This window comes from Oenanthe melanoleuca, chromosome 5 (assembly GCF_029582105.1).
Source record: "Oenanthe melanoleuca isolate GR-GAL-2019-014 chromosome 5, OMel1.0, whole genome shotgun sequence".
In the NCBI taxonomy this organism is placed as follows: Eukaryota; Metazoa; Chordata; class Aves; order Passeriformes; family Muscicapidae; genus Oenanthe; species Oenanthe melanoleuca.
Window position 1 is genome coordinate 38,402,288 of NC_079339.1, and position 19,817 is coordinate 38,422,104.

At 53.9% G+C, this 19,817-nt stretch overlaps 1 protein-coding gene across 3 annotated transcripts; it reads right to left on the reverse strand.

Annotated features, from left to right (window-relative positions):
- Window positions 1-456: 456 nt before the first annotated feature.
- On the reverse strand, window positions 457-17,318 carry SYNDIG1L (synapse differentiation inducing 1 like). Of its 3 annotated transcripts, none has more exons than XM_056493861.1 (4): window positions 17,098-17,318; window positions 5,254-5,699; window positions 3,913-4,050; window positions 457-2,297 (listed from the first exon to the last, which is right to left on the reverse strand). In XM_056493861.1, exons 2-4 carry the CDS (start codon window positions 5,680-5,682, stop codon window positions 2,139-2,141), a joined length of 726 nt encoding a protein of 241 aa, XP_056349836.1. In that variant the 5' UTR covers window positions 5,683-5,699; window positions 17,098-17,318; the 3' UTR covers window positions 457-2,138. The 3 variants fall into 3 exon arrangements, with proteins under 3 accessions (XP_056349836.1, XP_056349835.1, XP_056349837.1); XM_056493860.1 differs by lacking the exon at window positions 17,098-17,318 and adding an exon at window positions 12,168-12,665; XM_056493862.1 differs by lacking the exon at window positions 17,098-17,318 and adding an exon at window positions 6,191-6,436.
- Window positions 17,319-19,817: the final 2,499 nt, after the last annotated feature.

Below are 19,817 nucleotides of genomic sequence, written 5' to 3' on the forward strand. Positions count from 1 at the left end.
TTCTGGGGTACTTGAAGGGGAGAGATGGGGAGGGACAGCACTGAGCTGGAGGGTGGTGGGGCTGGTCACCCCTGCTGCAGATGCACCCACAGATGTCCCCTCTCCTGAAATAATGATCTTCCTTGGTTATTTGGAAAGCTGAGCACATGCAGGAGAGGAGAATGAAAACCATCACATGGGTGCTGGGTGAGTCTGCCCCTTATTATTCTTCTCTAAGGCCAACTCATGTCTTCTGGACATGCCTGCCCTTCCCTGCAAATTCTGCTTCTCTGTCTGCATCAGAAACAGGGTCTGCTTATTTCCCCTAATGTTTGTATTCTTCTGCCCCTCTTCAAGCAGATTTTATGCTTCTACTACACACAGATGCTCCAGTCTCTCTCTCTAGTACTTGTCCAACCACACAGGGCAAAAAAGTTACACCACCATCCTGCTCTTGGTGGTATTTTCCCACTGTGATCTACATGTATCTCCCTCCAAGATACCCAGACACCAGCTAGATTATAACTTCCTTCAGGAAAAGCATAAACACCTCTAGATTTGAGTGAGTGCAGCATTCTTGTGTGCCAGCTCCACGTTATTATAAACAGAGTCTTTTCTCCTGCTTTTTTTTATTAGTTCTTCCATGTTAAAAAAACATAATGGGAACTTTCAGATCGGCTTCTGTACAGGTCTCTGATGCACTTCTCTCTTTTATGGCTCAAGTACAATGGCAGTTGCAGACATTAACATGCTTCTTTAGGATGAAATGTACATTTGAATGGCACCCAGCTGGAGGAACATGCTGCATCTCTTGCAAAGCTGGCTGCAGCCTGCCCAGAAACTCTGGGAAGGGGGTGAGGGATGCCCAGAGTCTGCCTGCAGTCTCCTGCACGTGGGGAAAAGAGGCAACAGGGGAGCCAGAGAGAGGAGAGATGGTCAAAGGTGGATGCTGGAGGGTGGGGGGCGAGGCATGGCTTCTTAAAGCCCTTTGGGGCAACCACTGCCTTCATACCCACCTCTGAAGCACTTAATGTGTTGCTGACAATATACAGATAAGCAAAAGTAAGATGTATGGGGGGATGCATGGTATTTCCTTGTTACCAGAGGCTTTTGGATGGATGGAGATACCTCTCTCCAGGGCATGGGAAGGAGTGTGTTGAGCCCTGTGTCTCAGGCTCCTTCCACACCTCCTCCTTCTCTGCATCTCATCTCACACACTGCACTCCCACCCCAGATTCTGCAGGTTTCATCAGCCTTTACTTTCCATCCCTCTTTGTGTGCAGGGCCCTGACCTGGTGTAAGGAGTGGAATCCTTCAGGCCAGCACCCCTCCCAGGACACTTTTTAGGTAGAGATTTCCATTACAACTCCTTTTGGGGGCCCAGCACTCTGGGACGGCAACCTTATAGAGGCTCTGACTTAGGATCACCATGACAGTCACTATCAACACAGAGAAAACCTTGCTGTCTTTACCAGCTTGTGCCAACAATGGGAGAGATGGTGTGCAACCACCAGCCTGCCTTCCTCCTTGTTTCTCATTTGGGATAGACCAGAAACTGGGATGTCCTCCTGTGGATCAGGGGTCTGTCTGCAGAGGGATGCAGAGAGAAAGCCTCTTGGTCTTGTCCATGCTCTGTCCTTCTGCTTCACTGCAGCTGAGGGTCAGGCCACAGCACTGAAGTGAGAATGTCGTCCCCATCACAGGAGTCTGGAGAGCCCACCAGGACTCTGGCCTCCCAGAAGCAGCAGCAGTCACTCCCTGGCACATACCCCTCTTTTCCCTGTGTGTACCTTCGTGAGCCAAGCCTGGGGAAGTGATGGATCTCCCAGCAGCAGGGCTGAGAAGGGAAGCTGTAGCCCCAGATCGGGGTGGTCGCACCAGCCCAGCAGCAGCGTGTGGTTTCTGTCCTGCACATCTTCCACCAGGCAAACGTGTCCTCCTTGCCCCAGCAGCCAGGCTGGTGCTCAATCCCCTGTTGTTAGATGGTCACACGCTGCAGCCTCAGGGAGAACAGGGGTCTACTGTTTGTCTGGAAGAGGAAGAAACCTGCCCAGGACATCCATGCTGTGCAAGCAGCCCTCGCAGGCTCTGTGCTCCACAGGAGAGCTCAGTCCCAGAAGGTTCAGCGGCCAGGGATGGCAGTGACATGCAGGGGGCAGCTACACGTGGCCCCCTTTGGAGAGATAAGCAATCAGTGCCACCACCACCCCGATGTACACTCCTGTGCCAATGGTTATGGAGAGCGCGGCGAGGAACAGAGCTCGGCGGGAGGCTGAGCTGGCCAGATGGAAATCTCCTTTGGAGACAGCCTTGCTGGTCTGCAAGGAGAAGAAATGCCTGTTGCTCACAGCTGTACCAACCTGGCCTTTAACCAGCATGCAGTTGTTCTATTACTGAGCCAGTGCTTCTTGTCTGGCCACTGCACCCCATGGAGGCTGGGAACAGACAGCAAAGGTGTCTGTCAGTCTGGGAGGGCTCACAACAGCAGTGCACACATTTCCCTCCAAGGTTCCAACATTTCCTACATTTCCTTCCCTATATTTCTCCAAGGGAAGCATGGGCTTCAGCTACTTGTCTGAAAGGACCCATCAGGACACACAGCCAGAACTGTGAGTGGGTGGCTGGATCCTCAGTGCATGGGGTGATGGCTGTGTGGTACTGACCAGACACCAGTGCACCCTATACAGAGATGTAAGGAGAACTGCCTAGGCTCAGGGAGCTGACTCTTGGTGGCATGATCTGCTGGTCCAGCTGTGCTGCCATCTGATTTTTCCTGCATGGGGTTTTCAGCTGAAGCCTATTTGCTGTTGAAGCGCTGATGGAACCAGCACTGGAGACAGATCCTCATCTTTCTGGAAAAGGACAGCAAATTCCAGCTTCTCTGAGTGCTCAGGGCATATTCCAAGCTGCTCTTGTTATTACCTACTACTTCAAGTTTAAGTTGCCTGGTGTGCATCAATGCACTCAATGTGCAAAGATACCAAACAAAAATATGGTTCTTGCCTCAGTGAGTGAACAAAGGGGGTAGCTATAGAAAATGGAGCTACATATATATTGCCCCATCACCACGTGGAGAGTGCACTGTGCTATCTTGCACTATGTGGAAAAACGTGAAATCAGCTGCTCCTTGGGGTCCTAATCAATTAATGCTTCCCCTGCCTCTCACCAGCCCTGTGCCAGGCACTCATGTAATATATTTTTCCATTTCTGTTCCTATCCTCTTGATTTAATTTCTTAATGCCTCCCCCCATCTATTCTTGGTACAGCACCATCTATGCAAATGTAGAGTAAATCCCCTGGCTCTGCATGAATTATTCTGGGTCAACAGAGATGTAAGTGATCCCAGGCTCTGGGCTGAGCCCTCTGAGCTCCTGCAGCCTGAGGGCCATTTCCTCTCCAGCCTCTGCCAGCTTGGCACTGGCTCCCCCAGGTTAGCCAATGTGCGTCAGAAACAAGTGCAAGAGAGCAGCTGTAGGGTGATATGGACACCAAGCTCCCCTTTGAATCCCACCTCCAGAGCAGCCTGGTCCTGTGGCATGAGCTTCCTCAACCTGGGTCATGGTGTAGAACCTTCACATTACTGGAAGAATGGGAGGATAGGTGGGAAAATGTCATTTTCCTGAACCTGGCTGGAGGGTGAGAAGCTGGGTGAGCTTCTCACAAGTGGAGCCCCAGTTCCCTAAATAACAGCCAGAAAACCCAAAGGAAAAGCCTGACCTCCAGTAACCCAGACCATAACTGGAGGGGTTCCAACCCCACAACAACTGTGGAGACATCCAGGAGCATCCTTTGTCTCAGTCCTCAGAGTTATGGCCATGGCACAGAGATGAGCCTTAGATTCAGACAGGTGTTGGTCACCTCCATGGGCTGCTGTGGCTTTCAGGGCCCTTGCTTAGCACTTGGCACATGCAGGCAAGCAAAGGGATTCCTTACCCCTTGGGAGAAGTAGAAGGCAGCAATCCCCAGGGGCCAGAAGCAGCACAGCATGGAGAAAAGAGCCAAGCCCAAGTGGTCCCGGGGGGGAAGCATCAGGAAATGATCCTCGCTTTCGCTGTCGCTGGAGGAGTCGCTCTGCAAAACCAGATGGATTCAGCACATGCCCCCTCCCCGTGCTGCTCTGCAGCCTGCATCTCAGCACCTCGCCTCCCAGCTCCCACTCCCTCCTGATCCCGTCACATACTGTCATACAATTCCCACTGGCAAATTCAAGGAGTAAATTTCAAAAATATTTTAGACTCTTCAGCATGGTTTGATGAGGAACAACATAGCTCAGCAAATTCAGGAGTGAAACGGATTCTCGGCTCCCTGCCAGAGCAAATGCTGGGGGTCTGGGATTTCCCTGCATTAGAGAGAGTCTTAAACTGAAATATCTTCAGCTTTGGCAGATCTGACTGCTTTCAGCTTAAACAAACTTAAACAAAGTGACTTATCCCCATTAGAGACTAGGAGATCAATATCCTGCTAAACTAATTTAGGAAGAGAGGGAAAGCATTTGAAGTGGAGCCTACATGGCAGGGGCAGCCTGCCCTGTCCCCTTAGTGAGTCGCTGCTCAGTGCTGTGGTGAGCCCTCTAGCCTTTGGGCCAGCCTCAGACCACCCTGCAAGTAATCTTCTTGGTGGGGAAGGGACACAGAGGTGGGGACAATCCTGCTGCCACCTGAACAGGCTACATCACCAACACCAAAAGAAGCAGAGCTGTGCTGGGTCATCAGGCATCAGCTCCAGTGAGCTCTGGGACCCTCTCCCAGCTCTCAAGATCCTGGTGATGTTTCCCAGCCTTGGCACCACTGCTCAGGCCATAGTGGGGCACAGCAATGAGGCTGCTTTGTCAGCTCTCATTCTTCCTGTGCAGGATTCATCCTGTCTTTATATATATAAAGCTTTCTCTCAGCTGCTGCCATCACACATGTGAATTTTGCTGTTATGCAAGAATTGCTGTCTTTTTAGCTTGAGTGTCACAGCAGTGACAAGCTGCCCTTGTCAAAGCATTCCCATTTCCCAAGGGCCCTGCAGAGACCCATCTCCCTTTTGCTCCCAGCAGCAGTCAGGCTGCTCTTAGGGAAGCTGACCTCCTTCTGAGATCAGCAGTGAGGAAAAAGGAGCAGAAATTATAAGAAGGAAGGAAAAATACTGGGTGCAGAGGGAGGCTGGTGAGGCAGGATTTTGGGGGGAAGTTCTGGGTAAAGAAGGGAGAATAAATTATCAAGAATTTGAGACAATGTCCAGAAAGAATGACCACAGGAGTTTAGTGCTATCCCACCTGTCCAAGCTCACCTCATACTCCTGGAGCTCCTCTTCCTCCACCTCATAGGAAACAGTTTGGATGCGGATGTCACTCTCTACCAGGCAGGACCCCTGTGCCTCGTGCCCTTCAGGAGCCTCAGAAGGAGACTCTTTGCTTTCTGTGAAAGTGGTCTCACAGCTTTCCATCTTGCTGTCCTTGGCCTTGAGAGCAGTCTCATCCTTCACAAGGATGAAACTGGGGCCGTACAAGGCTTCAACAGCCAGCTGCAGGGAACTGGCATCCAGCAGCTGGTGAGTCCTGGCACCACCGGTGTTCTGGAATATGTAGGAATACAGTTTCCCCTGGCAGCGATGGCTGGGGTAGTCCTGGCTGTGGTGCTGGTGGTAAGGGTAGCTGCTGCCGAGGTGGCCATTGGATTTGGCCAGGAGCGGGTTCTGGAGCTCTCGCACGCTCTCCATGCTGCCGGCAGTGGATCCTGCAGGAGCACAGGGGTGGGAGGGAGCAGCTGTTAGCTCGGCAAGGCAAGGAGCAGGAAAGCCTCTCACCCGTGCACAGCCAACGTCGAGAGGCCAGTGGGAACAGAGAAATTTGGCAATACTGGAGAAAACAAGACCCCTCCCCACCTCTGCACAGCTTGAATGCTGCTCCCCAGGTGGTGGCAAGATAAGGATGCAGCCCTGCAGTAAGGTTATCTGATTCAGGCGGGATTAATGTGAGGACTTGCTGTATCTGTAATGCATCTTAAGTTGACCATGTGCAGCCTCACAGGAAAGGACCTACCACATCTTTTCTGCTGGCTCAGAATGTGTGCTGTGACAAAGACTGACAGCACACTAGATAAGGGACTGACAATCACTGGAGGAGCCTCCCTGACTTCCCAAAGTGGAGGTTTGCATGGTGAATTACATCCCTCTGCACATTACACGTACACATTTTCAGGTGCATGGAAAGTTCTCCAGGACTCACCCAAGGCTGAGCTGGCACTGGGGCAAGTGAGGTGAGCACCAAGGGAAGCCAAGGGGCTGCTGTGAGGACATGGAGGTGGTGTTTAGGCTGGGCTGGGAGTGTTGGATGCTCTGTGAGGAGAGCAGAAAGATGTGGAGATTAAAGGGGAGACTCCATGGGGTCTGGTCCACTTTGAAATGATTAAATTTTAAGTAAATGATCCATCACATCAAAGTGCTCTTTAATCCAGCTCCACCCTGGAGTACAGAGGCAACCAGAAAACCTTGGCTCTAGACCACCAGCTTCAGAAAATGCTGAGTCCAAAGGAGATCCTCAGCTACAAATGTCAGCATGGGTTTCTTCCTCAGGGAAATTCACCTCCCTCTCCCTTCCTCCATTTCAGAGTGCTGAAACCTTGTATTACTCTCATTTTCTTTTTCCCGTGAAAATTTCTCAGACAAAATATTTCTACCCCTTTCCTTCAGTGGAGCATTTACTATTTTGGCTTCCCAACCCACCTTGGAACAAAGAAAAAGAACAGTGAAATATCAGCATTCTCAGGAGAGAGAAGCAATTACTTTGCCCTCTTCACTACCTGAGCCCCAGGTTTTGGAGTCTCTTTAGCATTTTTCCAGCTCCCCAACCATGCCACCTTATTGTCTTGCAACCTCAAATATTCCTGTCCTTCCTTGGTCACTGACTTCTCTGCAGGATGCTGTGTAGCAGGGCCACACTTCCTCCTGCCACAACAATCCCTCAGGTGCACTAGGTTTTTTGATAGACAGCACATCACATTGGCTTTAAATCTAAAGAAAGAAATATAAATAGAGAAACTGAGGACTTTAGAGGGTGAAAAGCCCAAGTGGTCCTGTTTCCTTGGCCAAACTCTACCACATCATGCAGGTTTGGGAGCCATGCAGGGTTTTAAATGGACCTGTCCACTGGCTTTGTTCAGGCAGTGGTCATCACATTTTGGAAATTTGCTCAGGCAAATTGAACTGTTAAAAAGCCCTCTTGTACTGCTAAAACACTGCATTTTAGTGAATGCCCTTCACTTCTCCATTCCAAAACCATTCCTGCCTTCCGCACTCTCCCACCTTACTTACAAAGCCAGTAATGGCTCGTGCAGCAGGTGGCCATTAAGTATTTTCAAAATATTCAAGGGAGATGCATATTTGTAGCAAAGATGGTTTTATTTTCTGCACAGACACAGAGAAGCTCAAAGCTACATCCCAGTTTTCATGCAAAGAAACCATGACCCTCTTCCTGGCTTACCATAACATGGAAATTAGATTTCTAATAAAATAACTTAATTTTTAACAAAACAGTAAGGAGAGACCAGTCACCAGGTGTCATTTGAGAGCAGCAGCCAAAGCAGGAGCCCAGTGCTAACAAGAGAAAATTGACAGGTTTTGTACACCATCCATGCCTTATCTTAAGAAATGATTCTGGCAGCAAGCTGGGGTGGGAAGGAAGGGGATCTTGCTGAGAACTGCTGAAGGGAGTTCCAAATGTGCTGAGAAACACCAGCAGAGGGACTGCAGGCAGGCTGCTGGTCACTGCCTGTGTGGAAATTGCTGTGCTTCTCACTTGGGGTCCTCAGCAACAGGCTGGAGAAGGAGCAGAGCTGCAGAAAAGCCATACATTCCCAGCAGCAAGCACTGGGAAACAGTGTGGGAGGGGGAAAGAAGGGAAAGGAGCTGGGAGGAATTGGAAACCTAAAAGGCAGCTTGGGAGGTGCCAGGGAACCAGTGTGGGAAGAGTGCATCTCTGCAGCTGGACTAGCCCCAAAGGATGCTAGAAGGGCTGGTGGGAGATGTCTCACTGGCCTGGTCCGTGGGGAAGAGGCAGCAAGGACTTGCAGGCAGCAAACATCCTAGGGTGAATATGCCTTGGAAGGGTAACAGGGTGGGTAGCAAAAGAAACCACAGGAAAAACCTCCTGAAGTAGGAGGAAGTCTGTGAATGTGGGCTGGGCAGGGCTGAGGCTTCATCCCAGGGAAGTGAGGTGAGCTCAAACCTTTCTGGTCCCTCAAACTGTCCTGGAGCAGAGCCAGGATCTTGGAGATGCTGCAGAAAGCATGGACCAGGCAGGGCTACAGCTGGAAGGATCTAGCCTGTGCTAGTCCTGCACCCTGTGGAATTCTGAAAGATTTACCTGTACTAAAGTCTCTTTTTCTTGCTGCCTTCCACTCTTGGGAGTTGGGGCTGATGCTCTCCCTGGGAGACTGCAGGGACAAGGGATAAAGTGCATAAGAAAATCTCACAGTGCTTCTGATAGAAAAGTGAAGGAGCCACCAACTGCAGCCTTCATACCCAGTCCTGGCATTTGTCAGCTGTGGGGAGGGGACAGTGAGGACCTGTGTCCCAGCACGCTCACAGCAGTGAGCTCAGTCCTGCTGGACAGCAGCCAGGCTGAAACCTTCCTCTCCAATAGAGGTGAAGATGTGGAAGAGTCCCAGTACCAGAGGGATTAGAGATGCTTCCCACTCCTCACCAAGATGAGAACACCACACAGAGACCATGTACTGAATGGTCTGGGTTTGCAGGTGGAGGCAAGGGCAACCAAGCTTCTAGAGATGACATTAGAGAGGGAATGACAGAGAGGGTGAGGACCAGCCCTGTGGGCACGTGCAGGGAAGGAGAGAATCAGACCAGCCCTGCAGCTGTCCCCAAACCCCACTCGGGCTATCTGAATCCTACATGGAATTTAGCCACACAGGGACTTAAAAAGGGAGACTAGTAATAAAATAAGACTGGTGATAAAGAAAGCCTGTGAACAACCAAGCTTGGGGAAAGAGTAATGAAATCAGAAGATGAAAGCCAGAAAGCAGTAAAAGACAAAATTGTCAAAATGGCAATTCTCTGTCATGATAACCAGCATTTCTATCAGCCCCATGGGGTTAGCCTGGGCAGTGCTGGCAGCAGGTATTGGTGGTGAGATGCTGCTAGATGCACAGGGAGGATGCACACACACAGACCTGCTGCTAGATGCACAGGGAGGATGCACACCTACAAGCACACATGCACGACTTGGGCACACCTGGGAGGAGGCAGACTGCAGTGCCCTCGTTGAGATGAACCATTGCTGCAGCTCTTCTGCTGCCTGACAGCTGCTGGCTCCCTACAGAACTGCCTCCCCCTGTGCAGGCTGCTCCTGTAACCAGCTGGCTGAGCAGAGCCCCCACACTCCCTCCCCAGCCTGGCTGCAGCAGTCCCCAGCAGAGTGGGAAATGCACAGCTGTGTTGTGTATTCTCAGCTTCTTAAGGCAAGTACCGGGTAAAATGAGCCAAAATAAGGCATGAAAATAAAAAAGTAGCAAATTTAGCCTTGTATTTCACAGATCTCACCTCCACACCACACCCCCTGAGGCAGCTCTCAGAGGGACCCTTGGCACAGATGCCGGCTATGATAAGCCAGTTAATGATGAATTAAGTAGCTGTTCCAGGAATCAATCATCATTTAATTGCCCTGTCAAGCAAACACTCTGCCTTGCTTCCCGGGCTCATTAGCAGGTTGTGGCTTCGGTGAACGTCCCCAGACTCCAGAGTGAGGTTAACCCACCCTGGCTGAAGGTTTTCCCCTTCAGGGCAGCACCAGGGGAGATGAGAGCCCTCAGGTACTGGTGCCCCACTGCACGGCCATGCCCTGGCTGGTCTGAGGGTGGGGGACAGTGTGAATGCCTGTTCCTGATGCCCTCTCTCAGCCACAGGAGCCCGTGCAGCAGCATGGATACCTGGCATGTCTCAGCCCTGAGCCCCACAGGGTGAGCCACAGCTCAAGGGGAGAAGGAAGTGCTTTCACCAGCCCCACAGACATGATTACAGAAAGCAGTTTTGCTCCAGCCAACACTGAAATACTCCCATAGGTGCTCATCTGACACCACTGCTTCTGTCATGGGCACAGCACCAGAATGCAGATTGAGGGGCTGCTCATCCTGGGGTGTCACAAAGCCTTCACCAGTCCTGGGAAAGGTGGCTGTGGCACAAGCATCAGGTGAGGTGGCCTGGGGGCTGGAAAGGTCAGAGGGGTGATGTGGGGGAGGCAGGTCTCAGTGTGGGGCAGGAGGAAGGGTGGTGAGACACGACTGCCCCAATGGGACTGGCAGAGATGGTACCCAGAGAAACAAAAGAGCACAGTAGGGACAGAAGTGGGAAGGGAAATGGTGGGCAAGAAGCGTGGGGCAGAGGAAGCAAAGTGATGTCTAAGCCACACAGAGAGCTGGACCCTGGCCACCGACATGGAGAAGAAAAGGACTATGAAGCCAGTGGAGAAAGAGTTGATGAGGACCAGGAGAGAAGGAAGAGGGTGACACAAAGCCTGTGGACTCGGATTAGAGGGAGGATAGCTGAGGCATTTGTGATGTAGAGACTCTGATTCACACCTTTGATGCAGCTGGTCTGATAGAGCTGGAAAGGAGTGAATAAAATGCTTGTTCTGATCTCCTGACAGGTGGAAAGCCAGTACCAAAGGGCTGCTGGCTCCAACAGAGACTAAATTGCTCTGCGAATTGGGATGCGACAGGCTGCTTTTCAAGGATCACACGTCAAATTGGGCAATTTCCAGGTGAAAATCAGGTCTTTATTGTCTCTGATAAAAATGTTTCTCTGCGGTAGTGTTCTGACCCAGCTATGCTCAGAACTAAGGTGTTGCTCCTGATGGCAGGAAGCAGCAGACCCATCCCTGGGGCTGGCAGGGAAGAGCCAGGCTGGTTTTGGAGAAGCCGTTCCAGGGGCTCTACAGGGCTGGGGCTCCCGTCCCTCCCTGTCCCCTGTCCCAGGAATCCGGACACACTGCCGGTGCGCATCACATCAACAGGGGAGCGGTGGAAGCTCCACCGCCTCCAAGCAGGCACTCCCACAACAGGGAGCGCAGGGAGTGCCCGCACCAGCGCGTTCGTGGCTGCCCCTCGTGTCCCCCGCCTCGGCCGCGGCCGACGCTCGCCAGGCGGCCACCAGGTGTCCCCGGAGCGCCGCGCAGCGCCCGCACGGCCCCGCACAGCCCGAACAGCCCCGCAGTGTCCGCACAGCCCGAACACCCCCAACAGCCCGCACCGCTCTGCACAGCCCGAACAGCCCCGCAGTGTCCGCACGGCCCCGCATAGCCCGAACAGTCCCGCACCGCCCGAACAGCCCAGCACAGCCCGAACAGCCCCGCAGTGCCCGAACAGCCCCGCACCGCTCTGCACAGCCCGAACAGCCCCAACAGCCCGCACCGCTCTGCACAGCCCGAACAGCCCCGCAGTGCCCGAACAGTCCCGCACCGCCCGAACAGCCCAGCACAGCCCGAACAGCCCCGCAGTGCCCGAACAGCCCCGCACCGCTCTGCACAGCCCGAACAGCCCCAACAGCCCGCACCGCTCTGCACAGCCCGAACAGCCCCGCAGTGTCCGCACGGCCCGAACAGCCCCAACAGCCCGCACCGCTCTGCACAGCCCCAACAGCCCCGCAGTGCCCGAACAGTCCCGCACCGCCCGAACAGCCCAGCACAGCCCGAACAGCCCCGCAGTGCCCGAACAGCCCGCAAAGTCCCGCACAGCCCGCACAGCTCTAACAGCCCCGCGCCGTCCGCACCGCCCCGCAGTGCCCGAACAGCCTCGAACAGCCCCGCAGAGCCCGAACAGCCTGAACAGCCCCGCAGAGCCCGAACAGCCCCGTACAGCCCCGCAGAGCCCGAACAGCCCCGCACAGCCCGCACAGCCCCGCAGTGCCCGAACAGCCCGAACAGCCCCGCAGTGCCCGAACAGCCCCGCACCTTTCGAACAGCCCCGCAGTGCCCGAACAGTCTAAACAGCCCGCACAGTCCCGCTCTGCCCGAACAGCCCCGGCCGCGGGGCGCGGCCGCTCCCGACCCTCCGAGCCGCGGGGCCGGGACGGCGCCTGCGGGCAAACCCTGGGCCCGGTGCCCGTGTGTCCCAATCGCAGGGGATGGCTACGGAGCCCCAACACCCCATGGTTGGCGCTGGCTCCTCAAGTGCCGGCACAGGGTCTGAGCTCACCGCGCTTGCCGGGATGCACCTCGCAGTAACCCCCAGGCACGAGATTCGGGAAGGGCTCATCGAGCTGGCCGTGCCCCGAAGAAAGCATGGATGGTGATGGAAATAAAGCACATGGTAGTGTGGGTGGCTAGGTGTATAATTAGCAAGTTTGGACTCTCTCAGCATCACTTTTTTTAAAGCAGGAGACGCAAACAAGTAAATAAGGTGTCTGTCAGGAGTTTCTGCAGGCTGTGCTGTGTACGTGGGATCAGAGAGAAGAGTGGGCAGTGTAGGGGGGCTGCTCCTGCAGCTGGCCCAGAGCTGGAGGGCAGCAGAGTGGCCATGGGGTGCCCAGCTGAGGCAGAGCAGAGTGGGTGACCTGGCTGGCAGCACCGGGCCAGGGATCCAGGACAGGATCAGTGATGGGCAAGTTCTGAAAGTTCCAACAGCCACACTGGGACAGTCCTCCAGCCTCACGGCACTTCTGATGGATCTGCACCCAAACAAGGAGCAGCCCTGCAGTACCCTCAGCACAATAAGCCCCTGCAAAGGGCTTTAATGGGGCACATGACACCAAATAAAGCTGATGGATTGCTCTCACCAGAGGGTTCTTCACTTTCCTGTATGGGAACCCAACAGGGTTGCTAGCAGGCAGTGGAGGTCAGGGCAATGACTCCCAGGTGTGGTTGCTGCTGGGACTGTCAGCATCTCCAGTCCTTTGAGGCATCAGCCAGAGAAGACAGCTTTGGCAGCTGTTGGGCTCTCACTTCTCGTCTGAGCCAAAAAATATCAGTCCAGGGTGAGGAGAGACTATTTCCCCTGCTACGGCATCTAAATCACTGTCCTGGAGAAACATGAGCTCAGACTTCAACCTTCTCTTCCTCAGCTCAGGACCACCTTAAGGAATTACCCTAAGAGTGCCCTCTGGAGAGATGGGCACTGGCATCCTGCCCTCAATGTAGAAAACCTATTTAGAAACATCCATCTATACAGAGCCACTGACAGCCAAACCCACTGGCACCTGGGCTCCAATGCTGCCAGCACAGAGGGGGCCCAGTCCCTCTCTCGAGATCAGGCTCCTTGCTTGGAGTGCCCAAAGGGACAAGTATCCTACTGGACTGCTCACAGAGGTCCCTCAAGATGTGTTTATGTGTTTACTATCAAGACATTCTCTCTGCTGCTGGAAGATGCACAGAAGCTCTTGCTGGCAGATTTTAATTTTGCTCATGGCTGATTTTCCTCTGTTAATGACTACAGTCCTCGATTTCACATCAGGTTTTCTCTGTCACTATTTATACCCAGAACACAGTGGTTACTCTAAATGGCTCGTGCTCTTCTCCAAGCAGGCACTTTTACCCATAACCTTTTCTCCAGTCCCATGATCTCCACTTCAAGGATCTTCTGCTGCCCATGAAGTCCTAAAGGCCATTCATGGCTGCTGTTACCATGGGACCCTGCACCCCATCCTCCCCAGAGACCACTCTGAGAGCATCAATACCCTGTGCTGGAGCAGACCTGTGCCTTCTGTTCCTCCCCAGGACCGGCCGTGCTCCCAGCCCAGATGTGCAGGTCTGCATCCCAGGAATGATCTCCCTTCAATGTCCTGGTACCCAGAACAGAGTGCTCAGGCAAATGGGACCTGCCTTTCTTCCAGGAGAGAGACTTGGATCGTCTGAGACCAAAATGGGGACGTGGATGGGGACGTAGCACTCAAGGTGGCAGCAGTTGTTGGGGGCACACAGAGATGTCCTCCCCTTCACAGCTGTGGCTTGCTGATAGAGCAGCTTAGCCACAGCCCCTAACTCCATCCTCACATCTCCCTGCAAATCCCTCTCTTATCAAGTGAAGCTGGCAGTGTAAAGCATCTGTTAAGGACTGCTCATTTGTCTCTGTTTAGAACATATCCGTGCTCAAATGATTCATTAGCACCCTGAAGGCTAGCGCATGCGGCACCCTCCTTTCCCACTGCCCTGTTTATTTTATCCATGTCTCCCTGCCTTCAGCTCAGGGCTATTTCCACCTTGCTTACTGTGTCCTGATTCTCCTGGATTCACAAGGCTCCTGTGTAATTCAGATGTTTAATTCATCTGCCAATGATCTGCTCTCTCTTTAAAAATTAACTTAAGTTGTGGAAATGACACCTGTCTAGCTTACTTTTCCAAACCCTAAGTTTCCAAAAATCAGTGTGCATTTATCAGCAGTAAGATGATTTCCTGGTCCAACAAATAAGTGGATTGCTGTCTTCCCATCTGGCAAACATCTGCAGACCCAGACAAACTTCAAGGTGTTAAAATTATTACTTGGGTCAAAAAGTGCAATCCAAACCAGATGTTGAGAGTCTCTTCCATATTCCAAAATTCCATATTGCCAAAGAATACTCAAGTGGAGATGTGCCCTCTGAGTTTGAGGAGGGGCAGCTCACCCTGGTTTATTCTATCATCAGGAATATGACGAGAGGAAAGGCAGCAGCTGCCCCCAGCCATCCCACAACCCTTGTCCATCCCACAGTATCAGACTCCAGGATAATGCAGAGGATAGTGCTAAATTTTCTTTCATACAGTATGGAAACAATATCACATTTTCTTTTCCATGGCTTTGTCAAGCTGCCTTGCTGAGGGCCCTCTGGACTGCTCCTTCACTTGCTGTATGGATGCTTTCCATTTCTTCCTGGCCCATTTCTCTTTCCAGCCCCCTGGAACAGGACACAGCTTGCTTCTTGCACCCATCCAGAGTCATAGTGTGTTGAAAGAGGCAGCTATGGTCTGGGTGAGCTGCACTCTTGCTCCTGTGTTGGCTGAGTGAGAACATTCTGCTCATGGTGCTTCCCTCCCAGAATGTTCCTGCTGGGTGGGTACAAGCCTGAGCAGCATCCTCCTGTCCTTCCCTGCCACCATGGAAGTCATGGAGAGCAGGAAGGGTTTGCAGAGAAACCTCTGTCCAGCTCAGGAGCAGCACCAGTGTGGCTGTACACATGGCACTGAATCTCTGATGTGCCTTGGGCCAATTTTTCACACCAGCTGTTGAGCTTCCAGACATATAGCTTGGAGACAAATCCTGTGACCAGCTCTGGTTTTCAAAATATACCTGAAGTGTTTTACTTCAAAAGGAAGCTGGTTTAAGTGATGCACACAAGAAACACTGGGGATTATTCCAGCCTTCCCTTCCAGGCTGAGCAAAGTGTTTGGTTTGCTGCCTTTTTCACTTGACAGAGAAACAGCAACAGAAGGGCAATCTGAAGGAAACCTGTAATGGATTTTTTTTCCTCTCTAATGCTGTGCCTTGGCCCTTCACTCAGAAAAGTCAATCATTTCCCCATCTCTAAATCTACAAATAGAGAAATTGTGTCTGAAGACTTTGTCTGAAATTACCACCCTGAAAGCAGCAATGGAGTTGCAGCTCCTGCAAGTGGCACCTGCCAGTCTCAGGCTCAGGTCCACAACTTTAGAAACTAGGCAGAAAAAGGGGGGCAGAAAGGGCAGAGCTTTGGACTACCTAGTGAAGTTAAAGATGGTCCTGGAAAGATGTGAGTACATCCCAACACAAGCAGAGGGCTGTGAGGGGGGCAGACAAACCAAACAGCCCGAAGTGCCTATACCCATGCCAGGTGCCCACAGACTGCTCTGCCATAAGCTCCTGGGCCGAGCAGGAGCTTGCTTTGGGGCTTGCTCCAGGGAGCAAGTCGGTGCTGGAGGGAGATTTTAATGGCCAATATTTTTCTGAGTACTTGGTCACTTCTCTGCAAGTTATGGTAATGTCTGCAGGCTGGGCTGAGGGCAGGAAGGAGTTGGGTACCGTGCAAAAGCAGAGATCTGTTGTACCGTGCTAGAGCTGCAGCAAATTACTCATTCTTTAATAATGGTGTTTATTACCTGCCTCTGATGGTGGCTCAGGGAGACAAAGTGAAGCGGATTCAGCTCCCCAAAGCTTTAGCTCTGTGTTTATGACACAAAAAAACTTTTGCCAGAGAAACGCAGTCACTGCATTTTGGCTTGAGTAATTTCTCCTCCTGACAATCTACAAAGTAACCAGCAACTATCCCTCAGAGACCAAAGCTATTTTTTTCCTTGCGTGTGGCAGCCAGGCTCAGACCCCACTTCTCTGGTTTTCCCTGGTATTTATATAGTGCTACCTTCCTCCTGGGAAAAAGGTTTTCACTGGTGGCAGATCCAAGCTAAATGAAAGGGGAATTTATCTTTTTCAGAAGCAAAGGAAGCAGCCCAGTAAAACGGGTTTGGGAGAGCAGCATGGCTTTTGTGAAACCCGCAGCAGCTTCGGAGAAGGAATTATAAACAGGCACCGGGTAGAGAAGGAAAGTGCTTCCCGTTTAAACTCCCGAACGAGTGGCTTTTTCCCCCAGACACAAAATGGGAGGTCATCCTCAGGGCTGTGGGGAGATGGTGCTGCTCAGGGAAGTCGTGTCGTTGGTACAAGTGACAGCACGGTCAATAGCTGTATCTGCCGAGGTGCCCGGGCTGCTCCCCTGCCCAGCCGCATCCCGGGGATGGCCGGCAGTGCCGTGCCTCCCGCCGAATGCTGAGGCTTCTCACAAGGAAAGCCACCCCCAAACTTCAGCCGGCGGCTGAGCTGCCACTCGGGGAGGGAGTCCCGAAGGCAGCCTGGGTCCAAGGTGTCATTGCAATTGCTCCGACATATCTGGCCTCCAAAACTTTGCTTGAAATCCTTACATTTTGGCCACCCCAGAGCCTCTGACAAGATAATTTGTCCTGGTTTCTCCGGCTTGTAGCCTTTCATCTTTATCTCCCCCAGCGTATTTTCTGTCCCCCCGGCGCCAGCTAGGGCTGGGCGCGGGGCTGCCTTTCCCTGGGGCCGTGCTGCCATCCCACCGGAGCAGCCTGGCGACGCTGGGGACGCGCTCCCGGACCCCAGGGACCGCCGAGCGCCCGGGAGCCAGCGGGGCACCCCCACCCGAGCGCCGTGCGCGGGTCCTTACCTGCGAGCCGAGGCAGGGCTCAGCCGCCAAGTTGGAGCTCGGGCGGCAGCAGCGGCTCGGCGGCGGGCATGACGGCGGCGGCAGCGCTGCTCGGCGGCCCCGGCGCGGCCTGTGGCGGGCCGGGCTGGGCTGGGCGGCCCTGCGGCGGGCCCGGCGCGGCAGCGGCGAGCGGCGAGCGGCGAGCGGGGAGCCCGGCCGGTGCCGGTGCCGGTGCGGCAGCGCGGCGGCGGAGCGCGGTAACGGGAGCGCGGTAACGGGAGCGCGGTAACGGGAGCGCGGTAACGGGAGCGCGGTAACGGGAGCGCAGCGCCCGGGCTGCGGCCGCACCGCGCTGCCCTCCGCACCCCTGCTGGATCAGCGGCTCGAGGGCTGGCGGAGCGGAGCCGCGCCGCTGCTCCCGACGTGACTGCTGCTCCTGCTGCTCCCGACAACACCGCACAAACTCTCTGCTTTCTCTCCGGATCGCTGCATTTCCCAGGGCACAGCCCTTCCCACTCCCCCAGCGAGGGAAAGACCCAGTGCCAGCGAGCAGAGTTTAAAGGAAAAGGATGAAGGCGATTTCTCGCTGCCCGAGCCGGTGCTGAGGGGACAGGCAGCCCGGCCCGGGGGCTGCACCCCAGGGACAGCCAGCTCGTTTGCTGGCTCACTCAGGAATTTTTCTGCCCTGCTCCGTGAGGACCAGGGTGGCAGGCTGGTTTGCTCCGCACACATCTGGGCATCACTCCGATTAGCAGAGGTAACCCGGGTTTGCACCAGCACGGCAAGAGTAAACACCACAGCCCCAACAGCCTATTCTTCCCGAGCCCATTTCACCCCCAGCCCCCCAAATGTCCCGGGAGCTCGTGATGCTCCTCACGCTCCGGCAGCTCCCTGAGCCCTGCACCGATGCCCTGCTATTCCTGAGCTCCCTAGATGTCCCGCTAACAGCTTTCCCCACCTCAGGACCACCCAGCACCGAATGTGCACTGCTGGCAGATACACACGCGGCTGGAGCCTGGTCTAACCACAGCGACCTGCCTGAGCGGCAGAGAGCCGCCTGCCTCCCCCATCCTCAGGGCTGCTTTGCCGGGAGCAGTCCGTGACAGGCACACCCGGCTGCGACCCACGGCCACCCGTGTCCCCCAGCGACACTACCCAGCTGTCATCCTCTGCAGCCCACAGGGAGGCTCCCCTGGGGCTGCGCTGTGTCTTCTCAGTACAACGTGACTTTCTGAAGGTCCGGGCTTGTCTCTAACACCTCCCAGCCTCCTCCAGGAGCTGAGCTGACAGCTGATGGGCTGTGTACCAGGGCAGCTGGGTCTCAAGGTCCCATTACCGGAGGGGCTGAGGCACTGGCTAGGGAAGGAGATGGGCAGGGCAGCCTCCCCTCTGCTCCAGCTCTCAGACAACTGCACATCTTTCCAGTAGCAGCAGAGACACCCTTTTGCAAAGCTAAAAGGGCTGAATTAAGTGGGCTAACAGCAGGGCTTCAGTGCATGCGTTCCCCAAAAAAGCAGTGACAGGTGGCCAGCTTTCCCTCCCTGGGGATAATATCTGTGTCCCACTGTTGGCAACCCCCAGCAGGTCTGGGGAGGATTTGAGCCCAGAATGCAAGCCCCAGGCTGGGGGCCTCAGCAGGGAAGCTGTCTTTGAGGATGTCAGCCAGAGCACAAAGGCTGCAGCTATCAACAGAGTGATCCCCAGGGAAAACGGGTCCTGTGGCCAGACCCAGCCAGCATAGCTTGAGGGAAATCCAAGAAGGAAATATTTGTCCTCATGTACCTAGGGAGTGGGACAGACAGGAAACAGCTAGGGTCTGAAAGGAAGTTTTGCATCTCTGCCATCCTAGGTCTGTCAATGCAGATTAGAAGAACACTTTGGAAGCGGCCTCAGGATGTGACTTGGGACACAGGGACAAAGTGGATGACTTGTAGGGGTTCCTTCAGCCCTGATGACTCCAGCTGCAGCAAAGTCCCAGCAGGTGTGAAGTAAAGTTCTGGCTGCACACACCTCAAGGTACAGTGTGGGGTGAGTGCAGCCCTGTGAGGAAGGAGGGGAGTCAGTGGGACTTGCTGTTTGCGTGGGATGGCAACAAAGAGGTTTGGTGGCAATCGCCTTTCCTGAGTCAAAAATCCCCATAAGGGTCCTGCTCATGTCCTTGGGAGCTCCTGGGGATGTGGTCGCCACTGACTGCCTCCTTCTCAGTCCTGCTGTTTACATCTTATGAGATCCCCTGCAGGCCTGTCCACCAGCATGGGGTAATTAAAGGCAAAGAAGCCTTATTCCTCAAGGACAGCCTCTTGGCAAGGATGAGGGGGCTGTGGAGTTACAGGGAACCAAGACATGCTCAACACCCCATCTCTCCCTGTCCTGGGAGAGCCTGAAAGAAAAACTCAGTTGCTGAATGAAGCATCTTCATCCATGGCTTGCTGAGGCCCAGAGAGCTTAATTGGCTTTTCCACATGCAGAAGGCTGGGAACATGGAGAATAGCTCAGAGACAACACTGCCACCATGGTGTGCATGGTCACCTCCACCACAGCTGTCCCTGCACAGTTCTGGCCAGCTCCTTCCATCAGCTGGGGATGGCTGCTCCATCCTTCACCAGAGCCACACATATCCCTGGAGTAATGTGCAGGTGCAGCAGTTGCCTGGCCAGGCAGAGGATTAGCCCTCACCAACTTTTACAGATACACTGCTTAGCAGCAGAGCTGCAGAACTGTTTCTCCTGCTTTGACAATGA